This window comes from Platichthys flesus, chromosome 13 (genome assembly GCF_949316205.1).
Source record: "Platichthys flesus chromosome 13, fPlaFle2.1, whole genome shotgun sequence".
Classification (NCBI taxonomy): domain Eukaryota; kingdom Metazoa; phylum Chordata; class Actinopteri; order Pleuronectiformes; family Pleuronectidae; genus Platichthys; species Platichthys flesus.
Genome location: NC_084957.1, coordinates 19,875,079 through 19,899,741, shown reverse-complemented (window position 1 = coordinate 19,899,741; position 24,663 = coordinate 19,875,079). Strand labels below are relative to the sequence as shown.

General features: G+C 41.1%; 1 protein-coding gene across 1 annotated transcript in view; it reads left to right on the top strand.

The window, feature by feature from the left end:
• Positions 1-24,663, top strand: part of sema5ba (sema domain, seven thrombospondin repeats (type 1 and type 1-like), transmembrane domain (TM) and short cytoplasmic domain, (semaphorin) 5Ba) — a 156,543-nt gene that overhangs the window by 73,131 nt on the left and 58,749 nt on the right. Inside the window, exons 4-5 of the mRNA XM_062402018.1 lie at positions 4,561-4,660; positions 5,127-5,172. Of these exons, the coding sequence (XP_062258002.1) occupies positions 4,561-4,660; positions 5,127-5,172 (146 nt within the window). The remainder of the gene's footprint in view (positions 1-4,560; positions 4,661-5,126; positions 5,173-24,663) is intronic.

Sequence of the window (24,663 nt, the reverse complement as noted above, 5' to 3'; positions counted from 1 at the left end):
AAGCTGCGCTCGTTTTCAAATGTTTTTCAAATGTTCAAACTAAACCACCACATTGGTAATATTTGCACATTCAAGTATTGGTTTCGTATATTTGTATAAAAATGATAATCTCTGGAAAGCTAATGAGGTGTTGCAGTGCATGTTAATATGGTCGGTGCTCAAAGTGAACTTTAATGATCTCATTTGTGATCACATGTTCTGTTCTCACATGTACATGGACACTGCACACACACACACACACACACACACACACACACACACACACACACACACACGGACACGGACACACACACACACACACACACACACACACTCACACACACATGCTGCCTGTGAGCGTGTTGTATTCCTTAAGTCAACTCCTCTGCTCTATTTACATAATATTGTGTGGCTGAGGTTGGTGTGCGCTCGCTGCCACTCCCCTCTGCCCGTCAAGCTCTGGCCTCCTCAGCCATTAATCAGAGGGTGATCTACACAAGCTCTGTACAGTTTCTACACCTTCCTATCAAACATGTGCCTAGGCTCAAATATGAAAAATGTAAATGACCTATATGTGCATATACGTAATGTAAATATTTATAGAGACAATATTAGAGATTGCCTCTCGTAGAATATGTTTAGTATCAGAATAGCATTATAGAATCCAGTAAGTTATTATGTGTGTTAAGTTTATCAGTAATTTAATCATGTGTGAGTGTGTGTGTGTGTATGTGTGTTAGTCTATTATTCATTTTATATAGGTTACATTAGGTCTCTGCGCTGGATGGTTGATTAAAAGTCATCGTTGCTCCCGGTTCATGTTTCTCTTATTATTGTTGTGAATGAAACCAGAGCTGTTGTGGATATAATTAACCATGCATCATTCTGTAGTTTCAGGGATTTTATGTGCTGGCACAACTTTGTCTTCTCTGAGCTTCTGGGCACTACATGCAAGACATATGTAACAGTATCATTCAAGGCCACATATGATGTACCTAATTGTGGCTCATAATTAATGAAATAGTATATTAAAAGTATACTTCACAACATTAAATGTGTATATTTACACTGATAAAGCCAACCTGTGCTACTTCACTGCTGTGAAATCTGATTGACAATGACACAGTTAAGATAAAGTGTAACCCATATTGACAAATGAGCTACTTCAGCCCCTTGAGCCCTAGCGGGTTGGATAAAGAGCAAATTCAAGAGATTAACTAAACCCAATGATATATTCTAATGTGTCCAAAGCTTTGACCATTTAAATTAAGTCCTTAGAAATAGATTTATATATTAAAAAAGTTTTATTCATTCAGGATTTAAAGGGCCCCTCTCCCCTTTTGGTCCCTGCGAAGTCAGTTCAACTCCCCCCTTTTCTTTTTCTTCTAATAATATGTGTCTTATCTTAATGGAGTTTTGTTTCTTGTGTCACTTGTTATGGTCTGTAAAGATTTAATATGAACGATAAGGCAGACAACATATTATATCATAACTCAAAACTGCTCTGATGAGACTTGTGTATTGACATTGACATTATTACCGCAAACACATAAACTCATCTGCTGCAGAAATGCTGAACTAATAAATGGTAGATTGACTCGTATTTATATATATATAATTTACTTAAAATATGCTTTGCTAATGTCAAATTGGACACACTCTAATAATTCACTTTAATAGAGATAATTGCAATTTCATTGAAATCTGAAACCTTCAATCTTCTATGTATGGAGTTTATTATATTAATGATATGATAAAATGATGAGTCATGAGTCTCCTTGGCACAGCTACAAACGCTGGAGTTCAGTCTGACAGCAGCTCAGTGAAAACCACTTCCTCCTGATCCACATCTGGAGAAACCAGATTGGGGCAGATAGTTGTCATCTCACTGATGTCCGCTGTCAGCGCTGGCACCCTCACTCACCCTCACACAGTGTGTGTGTGTGTGTGTGTGTGTGTGTGTGTGTGTGTGTGTGTGTGTGTGTGTGTGTGTGTGTGTGTGTGTGTGTGTGTGTGTGTGTGTGTGTGTGTGTGTGTGTGTGTGTGTGTGTGTGTGTGTGTTATAGTTAAAAGGAAGAGCACCACACTGTTCTGCAGCTTCAGCCTCCCATCACTCCCATTCCCACTTATGTTTCCAGGTGACTGAGCCATATGGGCCCCATCAATCCTCAACTCCATCCCTCGTCATGATGACGGGTTGCTCAGTGTTCACTTTTTCCAGCACTTTGATCTCGTAGCCTCGAGCTTCATACGAGCTTCTTTAATGTTTAAAAAATGATACTTTAAAATGTTAAATGTTTGATGAGCTCTTTAATGCATACGTTATAAGTAGCGTGGCCTCTTTTTTCATCTCATCCTGTCTCTTTTTTTTTTTACTTTTTCTGACTTAATTTAGTTTTTTTTGTCATGTGTTTACTTTGGAATTTACACCACAACAATAAAGTTGAATAGTTTCACTGTGGTTTTGACAACCTAGGCATTGGATTAGTAATTTACAGCCACTTGTTTTCCACCTTTTTTGGTTTTGTGGCAGGAGCTAAAAGCCATTGAACACCGCTTTTCAAATTGGTTAAGTGCAACTGAATTCCCAGTGACTGCTGTGATCCTGTGTGCTACATGGGGAGTAGGGTAAATCCTTTTAGGCCGCACAAGCCTCCCATGAGGTGAAATCTGTTATGGAAAGTCTGCTCTCCGGGTCACAAAGAAAATGCTCTTTTCCCCTGTGAATTTTCCACCTTGTCAGATCCGCGGAAGCCGGTTTCAAACTGCGCGCAGGATTCAGCCGACATACGCCACACAGAGCCGTGTTTGTCCGAGTGTCAGGTCGTATCAGGATCGTTGTGCCTGATGTGGCCTGGACAGTTTTGTCCCTCTCTGCAGGAGACACCATCCCATTGAGAGATTTCCCTGCTCTATTCACCGCTTCTGTCTTTTTTTCAAACACTACAGCTGCAATCATTTCTCTCATCATCAATACAGTAGTCATCAGTTTAAATAATTGGCTAAGTGGTTTTAAGTGGTTATTTAAAATGTCAAACCATTTTTAATATTGTGCATCATGTTATCAGAGTAGAGGTTTGCTTTTCTTCGCATTTCTTTAGTCCCAAAACAAACTAAAAATAACAAAATCCTCCAATTTCGGAGGATGCAGCAAACATTTGGAGTTTTCTTCACCAAATGATTACCTCCCGCCAAGAAGGTTCTTTTTTCTTTTTTCTAGCGTCTGCTTGAGATCTCAGCCAAGGAGGTTTTGATTTCATTGCTTTGTCTGTCTTTCAGCAGTATTACACTCAATCTACAGGGTTTTGTTAAATAATGGGGGAAGGGTTGGTTATTGGCCAAGGAAGAACACATTCACTGTTGGAGGGGATTCCATTAAGTGGGTGGATCTAGGACATTTATTTACACTTTTTTTAACATTACAAGATGCATTCACTCACCAAGTGTCTATTTTTTTTGTTGTATACCTTTCCCGAGAAGTTTTGTGTCTGTCTGTTAGTTAGCAGCAATACACAAAAACTATGGATTGCCATGGCTCAGCTTGGGGAGACGATGCAGTGTGTGTCAGGGAAAAATCATATGTTGCTGTGGATCCAGGAATTAAATTTACTCTCTAACATTGCGTTTTTTGGACATTTTCAAATCAGGCACATTTAGCGAAGTGATGTTAATGATTTTGTGAAATCAGGTGCAGCTTGATTGTATTGTATATTTGATGCAGCCGAGAGGTCAATGATGTTGTAGAAGTTGTTGATGATGAAGGAAGGATTCCGGGGACCCAGTAGTTTCAGTGTAACAAAGTTTATTACAAGAAATTACAGGTCGGGACGGGCATCTAGATACCCGGAGACACACAGCCAATAGTGAAAGTCTGACGTGCTGGGGTCTTACACACATTTATATAGGAGGTTGGTTCCGCCTTTGACTTCAGGTAAATGACGTCCCCAAAGGGACTTTTGACTGAATAAGGGCCCGTTTCTGTGTCCGAACATGAAGACACAGAGGTCAAGCACATTCCTTCTTAACCCATCCATTAGCCGGTCACAGATAATTCCCTAATTCAAAGGTAATCCCAAGAAGTCAAAGTGCAAATAACACAAACACCTGGAGGACTCTCCGAGAATGTCTGAGAGTCCAGAAGTATATAAGCCTGTCTTTGTGTTTAAGACACGTCCCAACATGGTCTACTCTAACGAATATACACGACAATTGCATTTGAAGAGACTGTTGGTGCTTGGCAGTGGAGGTATGTACTCCACTGAGGGTTATGCAAAAACGGCTAAACTGATTTCCACTGAACTCGGTGGAGGCCTGAGCATGGAGAGAACAGAGGGAGTTTTGATGCGATTATGGATAAAGAGCAGATCCAAGAAAAACATTCACTTTCTTTGACAATATTTTATGACAAATGATTCATTAGGTTATCAGACCTATTCTTGCTTTATTGTCAACATAAACATTGAAACGTTTGGCTCTATTGTGCATATACGAGTTTTACCTGTAAATGTCACTGCTTTTATCACATGACCTATGATCCTATTAAGCTTTTGCTAACTTATCTCTTTCTTTCCTTTCTTTCAGCACTCAGTCCGTGGATATCTACTTTCTCCCGACCGGGTGTGCAAGACTATTCGCAGCTCACCCTTGACCTGACCAGGAATGAGCTTATTGTGGGTGCCAGGTAAGAGACTGTAAATCCACTCGGCTTCTCACCGCACCGAGCACATTACTCCGAACATGATACCCTTTCTGACTCACACACACATTTCAGATATGACGCTTCTTAAGTGCTCTGCCGAGGCCTCGTTGGACCAAGTCAGGCTTTGGATTTGGCAGAAGGGATGAATTTGGAAGAAATAAGTCATGTCGCAATAGTGCTTCATGACCTGGTTTGACCTTCTTAAAAAAACAAACACACAAGTGCAAATTATTAATATGCATCACAAAAACAGACACTCCGACTTAAAGGAAATGAAGATGACTGAAGGATAATAAAATGCATCGGCCAATCGGCTTTGCTTTGATTTGACAGAAGCTAAAATTGTCCCTGCTCTGATACTTAATTTGCCTCATTCAACACATGTCCCCTGGATAAAGGTCAAACTGTGCACACACTGACTGTCGTCTGTCGTCTCTCCTCAATCAAGGAACTACCTGTTCAGACTGGACCTCAGCAACATGTCGCTGATACAGGTAGGCCGACGTACCACTCCTTTCTCTCTTTTCTGCCTGCTGAGCTTCATTGGGTCCAGTTCAGTTTCAAACTTGCATTGTTGTTGCTTCACTAATTGTGAGAGTATATGCTAATTGTCCTTTGAAGGAGACATATTATGCAATTTGTGTGTCTGTCCTCTGGGTTCTGCAAAGTTCAAATGATGCCCCAAAGTCTGGTCACAATGAACCTGCTCCTGAAACATCTCATCAGATATAACTTCCACATTCATTTCATGTCAATCAGCAGATGCTTTTATCCAAAGCGACTTACAATTAGTGCATTCAACATCTATGAGGGGCCATATAGGGGTTCAGTATCTTGCCCAAGGACACCTCGACACGCAGATGGGGAAGACTGAGGATCGAACCGCCGATCCTTTGGTTGGAGGACGACCACTCGACCCCTCAGCCACAGCCGCCCCACCACCACAATTCTGCTCATATCCATAATCCACAACTAGAGTCTATACGCCATGGAATTAACTTTGTATTTGAAAATTGGAACATACATAAAGAATGCAGGTGGAATAATTGATATTAAGACTGTCATGACAAATAACCCATGATCCAGCATAGGGCGCTCACTATCAGAAAAGGAGGGTTTGCGTATATATATTTGAATTAATTTCTTGTCCTGTCAAATTTATTCGAACTTGATTTCTGGAAAACGTGACCATCCCCAGCACTTAAAGCGATTGACCAATCACAACAGAGTGGACCAGCTGGCCAATCAGAGCAGACCGAGTTTAACGACAGAGTTTTAGACAGAGGCTGAAAAGAGGAGCTGCTGCAATGATCAGAAAAGTGATGTATTTTCTAAACATTCGATTATGTAAAGATTTTCAAGTAAAACACTAATTAAATCCTTACTAACAAAGATAATACAATAGCTTTTCTTGAAAATACAGAGCCTGAGATGTTGTCTGGTGGTTTTTGTCGTGCTGAGCTGTGGTGATTGTGTATTTCGAGATATAGAAACATTGTTCGAGAAAATTGTCAGTGAGTTTAAAGGATTGAGGCATCACACCAATTGTTGCTCTGCCTTTAAAGGTTTATCTGTGGTTATTAGATATTACACACTGTTTGATATACACATATTTAGGTTTTAAAGGCAGCTGCCCTTGTGGCATGAAATATTATTAGAGGAGACACCTGGAGGCGGAAAAGCTGACAATAATAAAACTTTATTACTACAATAAATTTAGCGGCTCCTTTAATATAGATGCAATACGGAAGGCAGCCGAATGATATATGCATGTGTATTTCAATGTAAAGGCAGGTCAGGGTGATGATGGGAGTTCAGGTTCTGGACGAGGTTTGAATGTAGTTAGTTTGTGTGTGTGGGTGTGTGCGCAGTTCATCATAGAACTAGGATGGCTGGTTGTTAATGCTCTGATTTACCATTAAACCTTAAAAATACTAGTACTTTATTTCTATAAAGTACTAGTAAGAAATGAAAACTTTTAGAACCTGACAACAGACTTTGCCTCAGTTTATTTTGTTCTCATCAAACTTTTTGGGTCACTGCATCCTGTGGTGGTAACATGTGACAAATAAAATTCCCTATTTTAAGTATTTTCCAGAATAATTTTTGCTGAATATGCTCTAAAGATTCTAACCATGTTCTTGATGCTCATCTACTTGAAGTTGCACAGCGTGATTTGGGGGGAAATGGCAATCCCAAATCTGAACAGTGGTATTTGCTGAGCAAGCTTTTTTTAAAATGGCAAAAGGAAACAATTATTTGATATGAAATTTGCTGAAATCCTAGAATGCCCTGGTAGTCCTTTCGTCCATTCGAAAATATTTCAGGCCCTTGGCGACTGATTGCATTAATGTTTTTTTGCAGCAAATGCTTCCTGCTGTGTTACTCAGATTAACAGGACGTCACATGTCAATAACTCATGGTTGGCAGTAATAATCAAGTCTCTGTCGGTGATGATCTGTCTGCTGAGCCACTTGTTCCAATTATTACTGCAGTTAACTACAAATATACAGTTTCGCACATATGACTGAACCACTGTTGAGTTATAAAAGTGAATGATATCTTTTTACATGACGGTTGAAATTAGCTGGAGGAGATGAGTGTATATGCTGAACTAAGAATAGTTGCCCTCCTCCATGTTGCAGAGAGTAAACACTGTATCTCTGAGGGTCCTTTGCCTGTGGGTGTTATGTGTGCGTGTGTTTTCATGATAATGTGAGCGCTGAGCAGGAAAGCAGTGTTGGTGTAGCCGGGAGTGTGAGGTCCGGGGCACAGGTTGCGTTACGGTTGCATCAGACACCTCACAACCCCCCCCCCCCCCCCCCCCCCCCCCCGTTTCTCTTCAGGGCCGTGTAACCTAAACTGATACCTCACTGTCACTGAGGAAAGACTAGGAATCTTCATAGAGCACAGGTGTCTAAAGATCTCTTCTTTAGTTGTACACTGGTGATTTTTGCAAAGTTCATTATGTGTTCTGATCCTGTTATCGCTAATGTCATTTCTCATGTCTTATAATCCAAACAGGCGATACATAGTGGTGGTTGTGCATGTTTTGGCCCATTAGCTATAGATTTTGTCAACTTGATGTTTCCAAAGCTTAGCTCATGGTAAGAAAATTAATTTCACTGAGAACTTGTGTGTTTCACTTTTTGTCTTCACGATTTTTTGAAAACTAATTCCTTGGTGCTGCATTAAAGGAACATCAGAGATTCTTGTTTTGGCTGCTGAAAAAAAAATGGAAGGAGTGATGTTAGATAGTTAGAACTAAAGTCTGAGTAATATGTTTTTTTACAGGCCAATGCAAATACTGATATTAGGGGGGTACATTTTTGTAAATACCAATATATTGGCTAATATGTCGTTGTTTTTGTAGAGTCAATGATTCCTAAGATGTCGTTATGAAACCCTGATGACAAAGAAATTAAATCACGTTTTGATATATCTCCTAATAAACAACTAAAGTAAAGATAACACAAATACAACCAAATATATAGAACTTGAATTATTTATATATTAAATAAATTGTAAATCTAAATCTGAGTTTACGTTGTAAAATTGATGTCTTTAAATCTGCAATTATAAACACCGATAGCGATATGCTGGGCTTTAAGGCTGCAGGGCAAACAGTATGGGTTTTAGGAATTTGTCAGATTCTTGCATTAATATCATTTCTGTTTGATAACTTCCACTGTTTGCTTAATGTGGAGAAATCCATTTACTTGTTCTTTCCTGATTGAGGCTCCATCATTCACCTTTTATTGAACAGCTTGTGGAACCATTCTTTTCTATATTCTGAAACCATTTAAACTAAACAAAAGAAGCACTGGTTAAAATGTATTTTCAAGGACAACCGCCTGCATTATTTTACCCCACATTTCCGCATGTGGATGAAAGCTCAGCAGACGCTACTCTGTCTAACAAAGTCCCTTTTCACTGTAGCCACAAGTGAATGACATGATGTGTACAGCTGCCGCCCGTGTGTCACCACCGATATCAACGCGCCCTTTGTCTGCGTGTCCCAGTTGTCTTGTTTCGCAGGAGAGAAGTTGACTTATGAGGGTTTTTCATTTGTTTTCGCCCCGGTTGTGTTGTTCTCTGCAGCTCCACGACACATCTGCTATCTCGACGTCACTCCGACACGTAGGACGCATCCATGCTGTACATGCATATTCAGTAAATGTGCAGTAATATGTGCTCCACCATGCTGCCTGGATTCTCTAAATGTGTCTTTCTCCCTCAGACCCTTCCCACACACATCCTCAGCTTATTGTGGGCTTTGGGGATAAATGAGGTTGATCCTTCTTCTCTCTGGCCCGATGCGGAGGTGTCATCCGTGATGCCAAGGCTGAAATCGATGTGAACATTATACAAACTGCCCGACGAAACAAAGCAGGGAGGAGGGGCCGCAGCCCCATGCTCATTTGCCAGTAAACGAGAGCTGTCCAAAGTGACGGAGGAGGGCGATATCTTAAAATACTCCCTTTCTTTTGTTGAATGACCAAATGGAAAAACAAACCCAAATCTAACACTTGCCTATCCGAGCTCCTGCTTTCGACATCAAAGGCTCAATTCCCAGAGTCATTTAGATTCCTGAACCAGTGATTGTTGCCTTAAAACCCCAAACCACCTGTCAGACACGAGGGGCTGTTTCACACTGGATTTGTTTGTTTGAATCCAAACCCGAGTTGAGTTTTCGACGCTCCCTCATTGAATCTTTGTATACTTGATCTGATTCTTTTTCAGGAGCTAGATCTGCGTCATAGTCATGGTTCTGTGGATATCACATCAAACCTTTAAGCCAGGATACAGATAACGACTGAGCCGACAGATGAATGTCGCAGATTTCAGTCGCCGCTGAAAAGAGCCTCACATTTAAGAAGCTGCTGATTCGGTCACTAATGGTTCAGTACGCTCAGTTGATAGAGACGTGTTTGCTCCTGTACTGAATACCTCGATGCCACAATGCTTTTAGTGAAAAAAAAAGTATGGTAACACATTCACAGTGCGTGAATGAGGCTTCCTTATTTCAGAGGAAACGATTGCACTGCTACTCTCAAATGTGACCTCTCTTCAACACCGACTCAAAACACCAATATAGCAATGCAGCTTCGTCATTCCATCTCCAAAACCATGAGTGTTTATTGGCTTTTGCTTTAATCGAGCCCATCACCACCCAATCATCCTGCTTCAATTCTTAAGTTTCTGAGCAGAAGATATCTCCTCCCAGACTGTGTGTGTAGGCTCTGCAGGGGGACTATGCTGCAGGGGGGGATGAGTTCGGAGCCAGAAACGCTAAAGATTAACTGTACTGCTGTGCTGCGCAATTAATTTTCCTGCGGGGTTACTGATTGGGTTCTGAGACGGCACTGCACTTCCACTGGAGCCAGTCATAGTCCACCTCTCTCAGGTGCATTCGGGGGTTATGGTTTTTTCTGGTCGGCACTGGATCAGAAAAGACATCTCGACAGCATTGGCTTCCAATTCCAGAAATCTATGTCTCTCTGTGGCTCGCGTGTCTTGAGAACCATCCATCTCGCCGGCTTCACACTCCTCCGTGTATCGTTAAGGGCCAAAGGAATTGCAGTGTTGAATTTGGTTCTATTTGGACAAGCGATATGTTTAATGGCCGGTCTCTGGTCGCCGCAACTCAATTGCTGCGGGTCACTGTTGCAGTTTCGGAAAGAAATCTGCAACCAGCATCATCACAGACCAAGAAAAACAGCCGTTCCAAAAAGAAAGGTTCAGAATGGGCACGGCAAAGCTCTGAGTTCTCCAGTTGTTGTGCATTTGAAAAGGCAACAGGGTGAAATTCATCTGTATTGTCAGTCACCTTACAACACTGCACTCACAACTTCAGCTATTTAAATGCTAAGTACACTGCGTACTTCTGAAGTCAAGGATGTGACCTTATTTTAAGACGGCATCTACTGCCAGTTCCAAAGTTTACTGCAGAAACCAAGTCGACCCGTAAAGAAATGGAGCTGCAGTCCAGTGGGACACAGAGCATGAATGGCTTTACCTTAAAATAAAGGTTGTCCGCTGAGAACAGGTGAGAGTCACAGTGAGGCCATTTATACAAGGACCTGCTGATTGATTGAAAAGCCAAACCAAAGAGGGTGAATTACACACAATGCCGCATTCTCCGCTCTCTCCCACTCCTCTGTGGGGACTGGTTGTCCTGGGCTATCCAACAGGGCCATTATCAGGGCCTGTAACCATCCACCGCTGTCACCATCCGTCCTTCTCCCCCTTTTAATGTCGGCTTTTCTCTCCTGCATGAAGCTATTAGAAATTGTGTGTGTTGGACTGTTTGTGTGTCGGCCATTTGGGTTATCAATGACAGCCAAAATGGGCCGTTCCAGACTGATTCATCACACAGCTGAAGCCAGAACAACCACTTGTCTGGGTGGAAGCGTCGGAGATGAAAGGCTGGATGTATTTCCTTTCTTTTGTTTACACTGAATGTGTGTCTGTGTGTGTTTGGAGGCAGATGCCAGCTTTGCAGTTTTTCGGTGGCAGAAGTTTGTGAAGGCAGACCATGCCAGGGGAGGGGTCGGGGTGCTGATGCCAGGACTTTTAAAAGCTCAGCCCGGGCCGTTGTGTTCAGGCACCTGGGAGAACACCTGCCAACGCCATTAGTGAGCAGGCGAGCGCAGAGGAATAACTTTGTAGGCAATCAGTGGAGGAGGAGAGTGAGGGGGAAGGAGACGTCTCAGAAAAGGGGATCCAGGGATATAGAGGTAGCCGGGGGCTGAAGAATGAACGACAGGAAAGATAACAGGAAGGAATGGAACTAGAAACACAAGCCGAGACCAAGAGAACAACACTGGAAATGGCACCTACAGAGCTGAGATGAAGACGAATGACAAAGAGAAGAGGAGTGAATACGGGAGAGAGTGTGTGGAGGGGAGGAGAAAAGCTTTCTCAACTCTGCACTCGACACACAATAAATGCACCATGGCCCACAGAGCCACCTCACACAGGGGCCGCTCAGGCACCCGGCTCGGGCGCAGCTGATAGAGTCTCAACTTCAGGTGCCGCTGCAGAGTCTGAGAGTTTTCCGTCCCTGTCCTCTGCCCTCCTTCTTGTTTCATTTTCAAACCCTTCACTCGCACTGCCTGTCTTTTTATATTTTTTTGTGAGATGTAGTTCCGGTAGTGGTTCTGATTGCAATCCACCCACATGCTCTGTCCTAGAAGTGCCCACTGACAGAGCTCTCTCTCTCTCCCTCTCTCTCACTGATGTGCTGGTCGGCCTGAGCGCCGCCGCAATCACAACAGCAGGGGGAAGTGTGTGTGTGCGTTTGTGTGTATGTGTGTGTGAGAGATAAAACAGAGGAGTGGGAGAGTGGTTAAAGTAGAGAAAAGCTCAAGTGTTAGATGGGTGGGAGGCGAAAGGGGGGGAGCTGAGGCAAATGCTCTGTTTTTGTCATCTGCCCTCTCACTGTTTATTTGTATTTGGATGTAGATCTGCCAGATGTGCTGCAAGAGCATTTCCACTGCTGTCACGGGGGGGGGACAAGACAAACTTTTGATCTGAAAACTTTTCATGTTTGCGGCGGGAGTGAACGCTTAACGCTTAATCCTTCCTTGCTTCTGCACTTTGAAAGTAATAGAGAAGTACCAGGAGCAGATCCCTGTTTGGATGGCTCTTTCTTTCTTCCACATGTTGCGAGGCACTTACACGAGATAGAATATTGATTTGTGTCCCTCTAACAAATTTGTACAAGGCAACCGAGCTGCGGGATTGTGCCGAATGTCTTTAGCTGAATGGTTTTTCTTTATGTTTTTTCGTGAGTCGCTGTAGTCGTCGGCCTTGTCAGACTGTGGCAGATAATCTGGAGGTTTTTTACACAGAGAAATGTCTTTACACACTGCGGCTCGAAGGCCATTTGTCCCATAATTACAGAAAGTACGATGAGTGTGCTCTTAAGTTCGCTCCATTTTCCCTTTTCTGTCATATACACTCACAGCTGTGCACTCATCTGACAGTGTCGGGGCATAAAAGGCCACAGCGTTGGTCTTCTGTGAGGAGATGGTGGAGAATGTAACTCCTGTATCAAGCACTTAGGGTCACAGATGTAGTGACCCCACCTTTTCTGCTGTGCTTAAGTACCAGCATGGACAGAGAGGGACGACATATGGGATGGAAAATAAGAGGAGAAAGAACACGAATGGCAGGGAAGTGGAAAGACAAACAACACCAGCGAGGAGCTGACAGTCGAAGTAGGATTCATTCATCTCGCTCCCTGTGCAGGCAACTAAAAGAACAGCATGGTTTGTAGATTGGAAAGACAAAATAGAAAGTGAAGCTATTGTTCTATCACTGGTTTAAAGGAATATCCTTCCAACTACTTAGGCTTTTAGCATCAGACGCTTTGGCCCCTGTGGGTTTGAAGGTTGCTGGAAAAGGGGCAGCAGCTGTGGGCCGTGTGGAAACCGGCTGATTGAATAGATTCCACCAGTCACAAAGCTTCATGGGGGCAAGAAAGGATATTCAAATTTAAGTAACTCTTAAACCACTCATGCATCTTTATCTTTTTCTCAATCGTCTATTCATATTCTCAATACGCTCCAAAATCCCATAATGGAGATGAATTTGCAGTTTTTTTGTGTTGATCGTTTTTATTTAAGTTGCGGCTGACTGATTTACAAAAGGCAGTGATTGATACACAAACGTTTGTTTTCAGTAGTCTTGATGATCTGTGATTAAATTCATTTGAAATTGTATTTGACCAGATATTCAAATGATTAGCATGTAAAGCACAAGGTAATCAGATAGTTTTCCAAACATTAGTTTCGTATCTTAAACTAAACTTAAACCTAAAGATGATTTTTGTTTTAATCCAGTGCACAAAGGTAAGGATTTCCTTATACAAAAAACAATATATTGAATATCTTCATCCAGAACGGTTACTCTGTGGTAATGCAAACTTTGGGTTTTATTCCATCCATCAAGGAGAATAGGTTTTCACTGCTGTGTACTTGATTGTTTGTTTGTTGGCTGGATTACAAAAAAACAACTAAATGGATGACATTTGAAATGTAATACAAAGTACAGAGTAAAAATTACTTTGTTTCCTGCAGCGGAAAGATACAACTGAATGAGGTCCTATATTGCAACAGGCTTTTGAAATCAAAGTGTGTGTGATAAACAGAGCACCGAGCCCTGAAACAAAGAAGGAAAACTCACACAGAACCAATGGCACACACAAGGAAAAGCCTGTAAAAACGAGAAATTTTGAAATCACTTGAAATAAACATCTTGCTTGTTAAAGAGTGAAGCCAGCAGGTGGAAGGAGGAAGAGGAGGAGGAGGACGAAGAAGAGGAGGAGGAGAGGTCTTTGGCAGTTTATCAGATAACCCAAACATAGATAAGACAGGAGCAACGTGGAGGTGGAATGTAAACACCACATTACTGTCTGGATCTCAACATATCTGCCTCCATCCATCCACGCATTTTAACGTTGCACCCTCTCAACTCGTTTTCTCCTCAGCCGCTGTACACGTGTCATTATCCAAATCTGCTGGAGAGATCACGAGGCCTCTGTCTGTGACATTCTGTCCTGAGGATGAGATTATATTTGTGTGGAACTGCAGTTGGATTTCCACTAGGTGCCAGTTCTTCAAATCATGTGGAACAATCAGGTTTGACAAGTTGACGTTTACTCCAAGCTGAGTTGTTATTCTTTCAGAGCTACAGACAATAATAAGTGAACTTTATAGATGATTAGAAACCGATGCCCACATCAGAAATGCCTCTGCACAATACTCTGGAAACGGCACATACATCTGTGAACCTACTCGATACCACGTCTCAAATGTATTTTAGTTTCCCAGAAATCATTGCTTTGCCTAAATCTAAATCTGTAGTTGTGCTACTGTGCTACTGACAAATACTGTTTTTAAGGCAAAGAGGAAGAAGTGATTTCTGGTAATTGTCAATATTTCATGCAGGAGAGTCCCACAAGTAAAAAAGTGACAAGACAATAAAAGAAGTTTTATGCTATTCATTATCTGTACTTGTTTGTTTTTCAAAGGGTTTAACCTGAGCCGGGCTATAGAACAGTGATGGCCCCTCATACAGTGTTAGCAGGACACAGCTGTTAAAACCTGTTATATAAGTTTTTTTAATGCACTGGTATGGCTCGGCTCTGGGAGTCAGCCCATGCAGTATGTTCTGGTGATCAGAATCGGTGAGAGGAAGGGCTAACTGGTATCGTACCCTCTCAAGGTCACGTGGCAAAGCTGCTGATTAATCCAAACCGTCGTCTTATGTCACTGTACAAACAAGACGCAGAGCGAGACGACTGGAAAACACATGCAGGGGTTCTGTCCAGTGAAAACCACTGCGCCTGAGTTTAGCCTCTTTAAGCTCCAAACCACACAAGGCCTCGTTGCTGCCCCGCATGTGTGCTGCTGTTGAACTGCACTCTTCCATGTGGCCGGGCATAGTCGACCGTTTCCCTCTGATTGATTTGCCCTTTTTATAAATCCATGGGGGGCATCAGGGGTTGTGGAAAAGGACAATAGGTGTTTTTTTTTTTTTTTTTTACGCTTTTTTCCAGATATACAGTTCTTGGTTATTCCCCTCCAGAGCCACCCAATTTCATCAGTCATTATCCCCCAGATAGGAAAGGAATCGACTCAAAGTGGGGGTCTTGACATTTACCAGAGCGAGACTCACTCTGGGTCACTTCTGTTGGATTGAGTCTCGATTTTGCTGAAGCAGGGACCTTGTGTTTGTTGTTAGTTTGGTTCCTGAGAAAGTACCAGAAGTTCTGAGACAGGAGGGATCCCCCTGTGTGTCGGGGGGCCTGGGATTTGTCCTTGACGTGGACTTTGTGTTTAGGGTTGTTGGAGTCGAGCTGCGGTCTCTGGCTCCCACAGCCAGCTGATGATGAGCGGCCCCAGGTTGCCGTCCTGCTGTGCCACATGATGGTCTGTATCAGATGCGAGGCTCGGGTGTGCACAGTGCACAGTGATGTTTCTTTTGGGATTTTCTCTTTGCAGTTCAATCTTTTTATATCTGTCATAATGGTTCATGTAGTTATTCTTAGGTATATTATACTGGTGACGCTTTTTACCTGACATATATAATTACATGGCTACGCACCTGAAACCACTTCATCTATGTGAATATTATTTCCTGAAAGTACTGATAATATGGTCCAGCTGGGTTCAGTATTATTGTATCAACATTTGTCATCTCTGGAATTTATCCTCATTGACGGTTTACTTCTTTTTATTTATATAAAAACATAGGAAAACTCTACTTCCAGGTGACGTATTCACATTGAAAAGGAACAAATCATCACCTTGGAGAAACTAGAACTAGAGAATAATACGAGTTTCTCATCGACAACTTAAATGATTAATCTATTGTCTGACGGACCAATCATTTCACTGTATTAGAACCATATTGTGATGGTGGTGATTTTATCTTGCTACTAAAATCTGTTGTAAAGAAAAATAAAAATGATCCAATTGACAAAATAACCTCTGGGGGCAATGACCAATATTTTAGGGCTTCTGGTATGGACAGCGATATCTGGGCCAAGACGTCCAATCACTGTGCACTATTTACATTTTGACCAGTGCCATTACTCACACGAGTCATAAATTTATAGGCTGAAAATCGAAAATCGAAATGACAACCAGCCTCCAGATTCTTCATTTTCAAACACAATCTATTTATTGAAATTAGTGATTATTAAAAAGGTAAATGATTTATTCAAATTGTGGGATTTTATTTAAGATGTAAAGGGTATAATTGCCTCGAATGGAAATATTCTAGATTTCATGTGGATCATTGTCATGTTTCCCCAAAACTCCCCAAAACCTAAAATAAAACGCTACTATCAATTTACATTATGTGATGTGAAGCCAAAAATGTCTGTTGAAATACTTTGTAGTGAAACCTGAGTGTACTTTACATTTTATTGTGATTAGTTTTAATTAGACATAATATCGCTTTGCAGCCCTGAGATGACAGTGAAACAGGAGGGAGCAGCTGGTTTGTGTGTTGGTCTGTTGCTCGGTCCCAGTGCGCGTCGCTCCCTTGTGGCGAGTCACGACCAGGAGAGCAGATCTGACCTGAGGGGTCAATAGGTCGACTGTCCCTGTTTGTTCATTTAAACAGGAAGTGCCTTATGTAAACTCCCTCAGCAACATACCAATGCACCCGCACGGAAATACATGTCGCTGTTATTCTAGGTGTTTTTGTTGGATGGTCCAGATTCCTTCGGGAGCGGAGGAATCGTGCAGCGATTAGTTAAGCTGAAGACACGGCAACCTTTTCTCATGCCGGTGGTGTCAGTGTGAATATATATATTTATACAGTATAAATTTGAATAATTTCATATCTGCATTAGAAATGCCACATCCAGCTGTAGTCCTCACATGGCCGAAGGGCAGAGTGGATTCATAGAAAAAGCCGAGGATCAAAATGAATGAAAGGCCAAAGGACGGACATTAAACCGACCATCTCAGATATATTCATATCCTTTATTCGCCCACAGTATCAAGCTCCACTCTCTTGCCCCCGAGTTTGATGAGTCATGGCTGATTTCATTCAAACTCTTCATTAATCTCTATGCTGCAATTTGGCCAGAGATTTAATTATTGATGCAGCTTTTGTGAGAATGGAGGGATCTTCTCTGAGCCGCAGAGCTGAGAGCGAGACGGCGGCTCCTTGACACCCTGTGATGTGCCGCAGCTCTGCCTGACGTCTGAGGAGGAATAACCACCTCCAATGTTTACGTTTCCAACCTGGCACCTGCATGTTTACATACATGTACAGAGTCATCACTGTTTGTTTGTCAAAGATTCATTTCAGCCTCAATCCTTTTTCCCACACTGGAACATATCTGGGTTAGTAGCTGGTTTTATTATGTCATAAAGAAAAATGTTTATACAATATATCAGAATACAGATTTGTCAGAGTGGGATTATGTATGAGCATTTGAATCAGTTAAACCCCATAACAGCCGATAGCAGCTTATCACGTATTTGGCATTTATATCGACTAATGAATGAAAACAAGTAGCAGAATGCTTTGCTTGAAAGCAATCTATTTTTTTTATGTCATGCTTGTTAAAAGTTAGTATATATTGAGAAACGTATTCTTATACATTTTTTTTAAATTGTAAATATCAGCCTCATAAATCCACTAGATGGCTTTTTTATGTACAAGCACAGACAAAAGCTGTTTTGCAAATGGTGACATGAAACAGGGCAAAACACGAAAATCACAGCATAACCCCAAACCTAAATCCCTCATTTCTCCTGTTGAAAGATGCACCTGAACACACCATCACGATAAAAGAACAACAACCAATGATTGTTTTAAAAGTCATTATAATGAAAAACTTTCCTAAAATACAATGTAGTAACTTACCAGCTCAGAACAGTGACTCAGTATCTAAAAATAATGGCTGAGCGTCTCATCGTTTTGACTTCCTGTCTCAGCATTTATCTTTTTCCTTTCACTGAGAGAACTGGGAGAATGAGCAGAAAACAATAGTTCCTCTTCTTGATCAGTTTTTAAAGTTTCACACCATTATTAATGCTCAAAATAATAAGTGACTAATGTTCTATTTAATGGAAACTGAATACTGGGCCTGTGTGTACGTGATGTTCTTCAACACAGTGACAGTGTGAACGTTCCACTGTGTTACCTGCGTCTGTACCTTTGTGGGTGTGTATAGTACAGTAAGTGTCTGTGGAACAGAAGCAGTAAACCACTGAGCTGGTTGGCTGCTCATGGAGAGACTGTCTGCTTTCACCTGCCATCGTCCCTAATGTGGAATTACAGTGGGTGGGAAGCAGCAGCAGCAGAGTGAGTGGGCAAGCACACCCTGAACCACACATTGTGTTCGACTTAACGTTTTCACATCTGAGAGGAAAACAGCTTCCATTTTTCCTTCTGATTTCTTGAATCGCAAAAAGCTCTTTAAAAAACATAAAAGAGCATTTCTACATTTGCTGTACGTGTCTAGGATTTAGCAAACATTTCTCTGCAGTCCTTTGTGATGGTATAACTGCATCATATTGTCGTTTGGGAATAGTAAGGGTTAGGTTTTTTTTGTAGTTTTCTCTGTGAAGGAGGTTGGTTTTATTGGTGTTTTTCTGTCTGCACGTCACCGCGATCACTTAAAAAACACAGATTTCCATGAAAGTTTGGATGTCTTGGGCATGAAGAAGACCTCAGTCAATTATATATCCTGATTAACAATCCGATTCAGGAATAATTTTAGTTCGCACATTATTTAAAAGCCTCGTTGGAGATGTTTGGTCTCCTAGCGCCTCTGCATTTAGGGGGTGAAATACACTATATTACATAAAGTTTCTCCTTATTTAGCGTATTTTGTAGTAGTAGGTTGTAAGTGGGTTTGTATTGCAACCAATGTACATTTTAAAATTATAATTAATGAAAAGAAAATACTTCAATATTTTGTATGTAAGTGCACAAGTAATATACAGAGTCCTTCAATTTATATTCAGGTAGGAAGATGGATGGATGAAGAGAGAGAGAGAGAGAAAGATAGATGGATAGATAGATAGGTAGATATAGAACATGAAGGAAATCATTATTAAATGGTAAATGGTTTTGTATTTATAAAGTATTAGAAGACTGCTCCAATGCAAAAGTCTGGGACCAATAATTATGGCAGGTACACACAGGAACAGCAGCCTTTGCCATGCATGCATCTCCTTTAGTGAGGGTCTGGGTGGTGAACAGGCAGCAGAGCACCCACTCACAGAATTGACAGTCCCAAACCTCCACTGTCACATTTCACTGGTAGACAGTCGATCAAAATAACAGATTAATGGTTGCCAATGGAAATGGAAAATTTGGTTTTCAGTTTAAAAAGACATGAAAAGAAGATGATGATGGAGAGGATTTCAATGACAGGAGAGTTCTTCCACGAGTTCTTCCGCGAGCTGGAGATGAAAGTGAACTTCAGTACTTTTTCAAAGAGGGAACAACTTCCGAGCATACCCATTCTTTACATTTCAATATGTAAATATGTATTGTTAGAAACAAATACTGATGCCTCTTAGATGCGATTCCGTACTGAAATACTTTTGTTTGAGAAGGATAGATGTTTTTTACTTCCCTTTATAATCATTTAATGAAATATCAGCTCCTTGCATCAATGTTCAGTGTTTTCTAAACAAAATCACTTAAACGAGACCTTTATCCAAAATTAGCAGCAATTTAGATGCATTAATATCAGATTAAATATGTAAACAAAGAAGAAATCTGCCCAAGAATCTCACAAACCCGATGTTTTCAGTCTGTTTGAGTTTTAGACACATTTCAGTGTCTGTAGCTGGATATTGAACAGAACATGTAATTAAGTTCAATACTCAGCTTTTTGTTAGTGCTGCATCACATCTAGCTATTTCTCCATGAGCTTTAGGATGAACTATCCTTCTAAACTCTTCTTTTCTAGAAGTCAGACTAAAACTGCACAAGTTGGCATCGAAAGGATTGTATTCATGGCTGAATGAATGTGTATGCTGCTGCTGTCAGTCTGTGCTGGTGTCTGCACTGAGCTGTGTTTCTGCTGTGTGAACATTTAGTGACAACGCTTGACTTTGTCGTGTGCCGTGCGTGCAGAAATGAGTCACGTCAGTCCACCTGGGATCTCAGCCAATGTGGATATTTAAAAAAATATTTGTACCAGTGTCAACTCTGGAACTCGACATTTGATATCCGTTTCCTGTCCTTTGAATCCAATTGCCAGTATTGTCAGTGTGTGAAATGCAAATGATCATGCAGTTCAAAAATTAAATCCACAGCAGTCAGCAGTTTGAAAGAATGAAATCTCAGTCAGGATGTGAGATGTGATGACATGGTTCACTTACAGTTCAGCAGCATTTGGCTTGTGTGCCTCTGCTCTGAACTTCTCTTTAAAGCTGTTTCAAACTAAATGTAATTTTACATATTTTGTTGGTGCTGGTGATGGGGTGAATGAAAAGCTGTCCAAACCTTTCTTCCCCCTAAACAGTGATGACACCATATTGGTTATTATAAATTGTATTTATATAGACCATTTCAAGCTTTGCATCAAGTGCTTTCCAAAGAACATGGAAATCACCTCCATAAAACCAGTTACACAAACATCTCCAACAGAAACAGACTTTTCAAAACCTTTGCCAAAAACGTTCTTTCCAAACTGTGACTTTTATCCTCGATAAACGTCTGTACAAAACCGCCTCCTGTCATCTTTACGCTCCTGTCGTAACCAACATGCAGTGTCATGCTTCCTTTATGAAATAATACCTGTGATGTACTGTGCAAAGAACGTAATTTTTCATTCATTTTGAATCCAGATATTCAAAAGAAATACAATTTTAATTCCAAACGAAAATGAAAAAATAGATCTGTGATAATAAATAAAATTGACAATTTATTACATGGATTATTACATTTGTTTGTGAAAATCCAGACACCAGGTCTACACGCAAATAACAAAGCAAACAGTGTAAATACAGAAGGATCCCACAGCCATAACCTGTATTCTTGAAATAAACCTGCAGCAACAATAAATTAGAAAACTACAGATCAGCTTCAGGAAGATCCCTACAAGAAAGTAAATATTTGTAATGAGCACAGATTATCAATTACCCAGATGTCAATACAAAGATAAACATCTCAAAATAACAAAAAAATCTTTGCATTGCAGTCGTGCACCAGTCGACCAGTGCACTGAGGGACTGGTTAACGATGCAGACAAGCTGCTCAATGTTACACGTGCAACCTAACGGCAGTACCAATATAATGTGAAGTATGTGTATAGGTGATAAAGCTCAACTGTTTCTATCTTCCCAATAATTCCTGCACAGATCCTGCTTCTCCAGCTGCACATCACTGTGAAGTATAATTTGCTGTGTATGCAGGTCACACTAATCATCCGTATGCCTCTGGCCCGGCAGCAGCCGTGACCGCTGGCACAGAGCCGATGGCAAGACACCATAACGCACAACTGTTGAGCTATGAATTTGTTATTTGGAGCTTCCTGAGCATCAGAAGGCAGAAGGTAGAGCTGCAGAGAGTAAATGTGTGGAAGAAATGTGAAGAATGTTTTTTTTATGCCTTGGCGCCTGTGACAGACAGGAATTGTCCAAACATCTCGCCAGAACTTCTTCAAATTTAGTGTTTTGAACGTTCAGTTTTACTCAAGGGTTAACTGATTCGATTTTGTTGGTCAAAGGTCATACCCTATTTTTGGTCTTGTGAACTCATTATCTCAAGAATGTCTTGAGATAATCGTTTTTTCAAATTTGGCAGACATTTCTGGTTGGACTCAACGGATAACTGATTGGTGTTAGGTTGCCCTAGGTCAAGGTCACTGTGGCCTCCCAAAAGAAAACATGGCCCCTTGAACATATCTCTTTGGGATTTCTTCAAATTTTGACCAGTTGTCACTTTTACTGAAAGATGAGTGGTCAAAGGTCAAAGTGATCTTGTATAAAGAATTTATTTTGACTTAACTGCACTGGTTGGTGGAGCCATACAACTGCAGGGTGTTGATTCTTGTTGTTTCCATTGAGGTTATTTCAATTCCCATTGCTTTCCTGTAGTCAACAATGACACATATACAGCAATGATTTAGATCATGTTGGGAATAAATGATCATGGTAATTGTCATGTGGGTTTCACAGTATCAGAATATCATCTGTCTGTTTGACACTCGGGTTAGACAAGCACATGGTGCCTCACTGGTTTGCTGTTTAAAAACACAGCCAGTGGTGCCTTCTCCTGTGTTCACTCCTGTGGTCCCCCCTGTGTTGCTGCTGTCTGTTTCTTCTCTGCACCACCTGGGCACCGGTTCGTGCCAAAATTGGCCATATTGTCAAGTTGTGAATGTATATGTTGGGTGTGGGTTATTACCTAAAATAGCAGATCACGTAGAATGGAGAGAAGAGCACAGAGTCAATAAAAAACAGGCATCACTTGGAGTAGTGAGGAAAGATTAATCTCACTTTAAATTGAAGAAAGAAACTGATGATCTCTTTGTTTCTCAGTTCTCGATTTTTACTTTGTACTCCCTTGTCTCAGTGGTTAAGTAACATACCACAGAGGAGCCTGCAGTGAAGTGAAGCAGGATGAGCGAGGAGGAAAAAACACGATTCCATGAGGTTTCAGTTTGAGACAGTAACGACATAAAACCTTTTTTACCTTCCATACAGATATCTCGATATAACATTTTGAATATACACAAAATAATAAAATAAGTGCATGCCAGTTACCAGACTCCAGAGAACTACAAAGCAAATGTAACAGATCCAAAGATGTCTTAACAGGCCATGACTAAAAACAGGATAACAACTAAAATGCAAATGAATAGAAATTTGATGTTATACTAAAATGAGCGTGAAAAAGCCTCACAAGAAGCCGAGGCGTTTAATTCCTAGAAGCACAGTTTCTCCAAATCTGGAGTCTGGGTTATCCGCTTCTCTAAGAACAAAAGACATATAACAGATATGCACAGGAACAGAGCACGAGCAACAAGCAGGGGCTGTCACAGAGTCGATATTCACAGGAAAATACTCCATTTAATTCCTTAATTTTTACTATCAATGCTCACAGAGCTTTAACCCTCAGGCCTTGTTAGCAGAATGGGCTATTACTGTTAAAGCTATTATGTAAGCTTCGAATATGAAGTAATAATTCAGCTCTTGCTTATTATAGCCTATTGTTTTGGTGCCGACATTATTAGACTCCATGCATAACGGATTATTCTAATTTTGTCTTTTCTAGAATCTGCTCAGGTCCAGTCCCGCTGCACTTTTATAGAAATCTATCTTGACTGCTCCGGGTGTCAGACAGCTCCTATTCAAACAGCCATTACTCCCCCGACACACTTATTTACAATATTCATGAGTTATAATTAGTTGTCACACATGATGTTAGCAGCATGTCAGTAAGAGACGGCCTTATCAGCACAGCGACACATTTCAGGAGCCACATTTGCAGCGTTCACATCTCTCTTTACTTCATTAGCTTTTCCCACTCTCCATCTCCCCCCCTTTCTTTTCCCTATCTTCCTCTGTCTTTCTTGTGCAGAAAGAATTTATTTTCCAGCCCGGCCGCCATCATTCTTCAGTAAAAGCGATGAATCTTCTTTCCTGCCACTAATTATGTTTTCTTGAATTTTATGTGCCTGTAAAAAAAAGAATAGCAAGTCCTCCTTCCTCTCTCTCTCTCTCTCTTTCCGCCTCAAAGAAAGATGCCTCAGGCGAGATATGCTTTTGTATATACGGTGGTGGTGAAATTGGGAGAAATGGGATGTCTAGCTCAGGTTGGGAGGGAAGTGATAGCTGGAAGCATACATAGTTGTTGGCCTTCCTAATAGATGGAAATTAACTCTAACATGCGTCTGTGGCTACAGGCATAAACAATAAACAGGTTCTGTGGCCTTGGGCAATATTCAAGCATGAAAAATGACTCCTCTCCGAGAGGTAGACAGCTCTTTGATTGTGTGTTATTTGTTGTGTCAGGGACAGTGATTTAAACTCCCTTCTCTCTCCAATATTTAGACTTAATTTGTGTTTATTAAATCTACAAATACGAAACTGACATTTATAAAAATTCTGTCCAATGATTGTTTGTTCAGATTCTCTGCTATAATGTCAGAAAACCTCCTACCCCTCATCACCACTGCTCCATCAAATCACTGTCAAATGTTAATTGTGTAAATACAATAGACAATTTTCAAATTTTCACTGGACAGAAAGCAGAGAAGCAGTCAGTTGTTCAGACACAGTCCTAGAGACATATGATGAATGCAGCCGGAGACTTCTCTAGGTCAGACGTGTTCACAGCTCTAAGAAAATGTGTGTAATTGTCTGGCGAGGAGCAACGTGTGGTTAGAGGAGGCAGGAGTCAGGACATGATGTAGAAATTGTGCTGTGGAAATCCGGCGCTTTTGATTACAGCACATTCCCGTCGTTGCCCTTTATCACAAAATC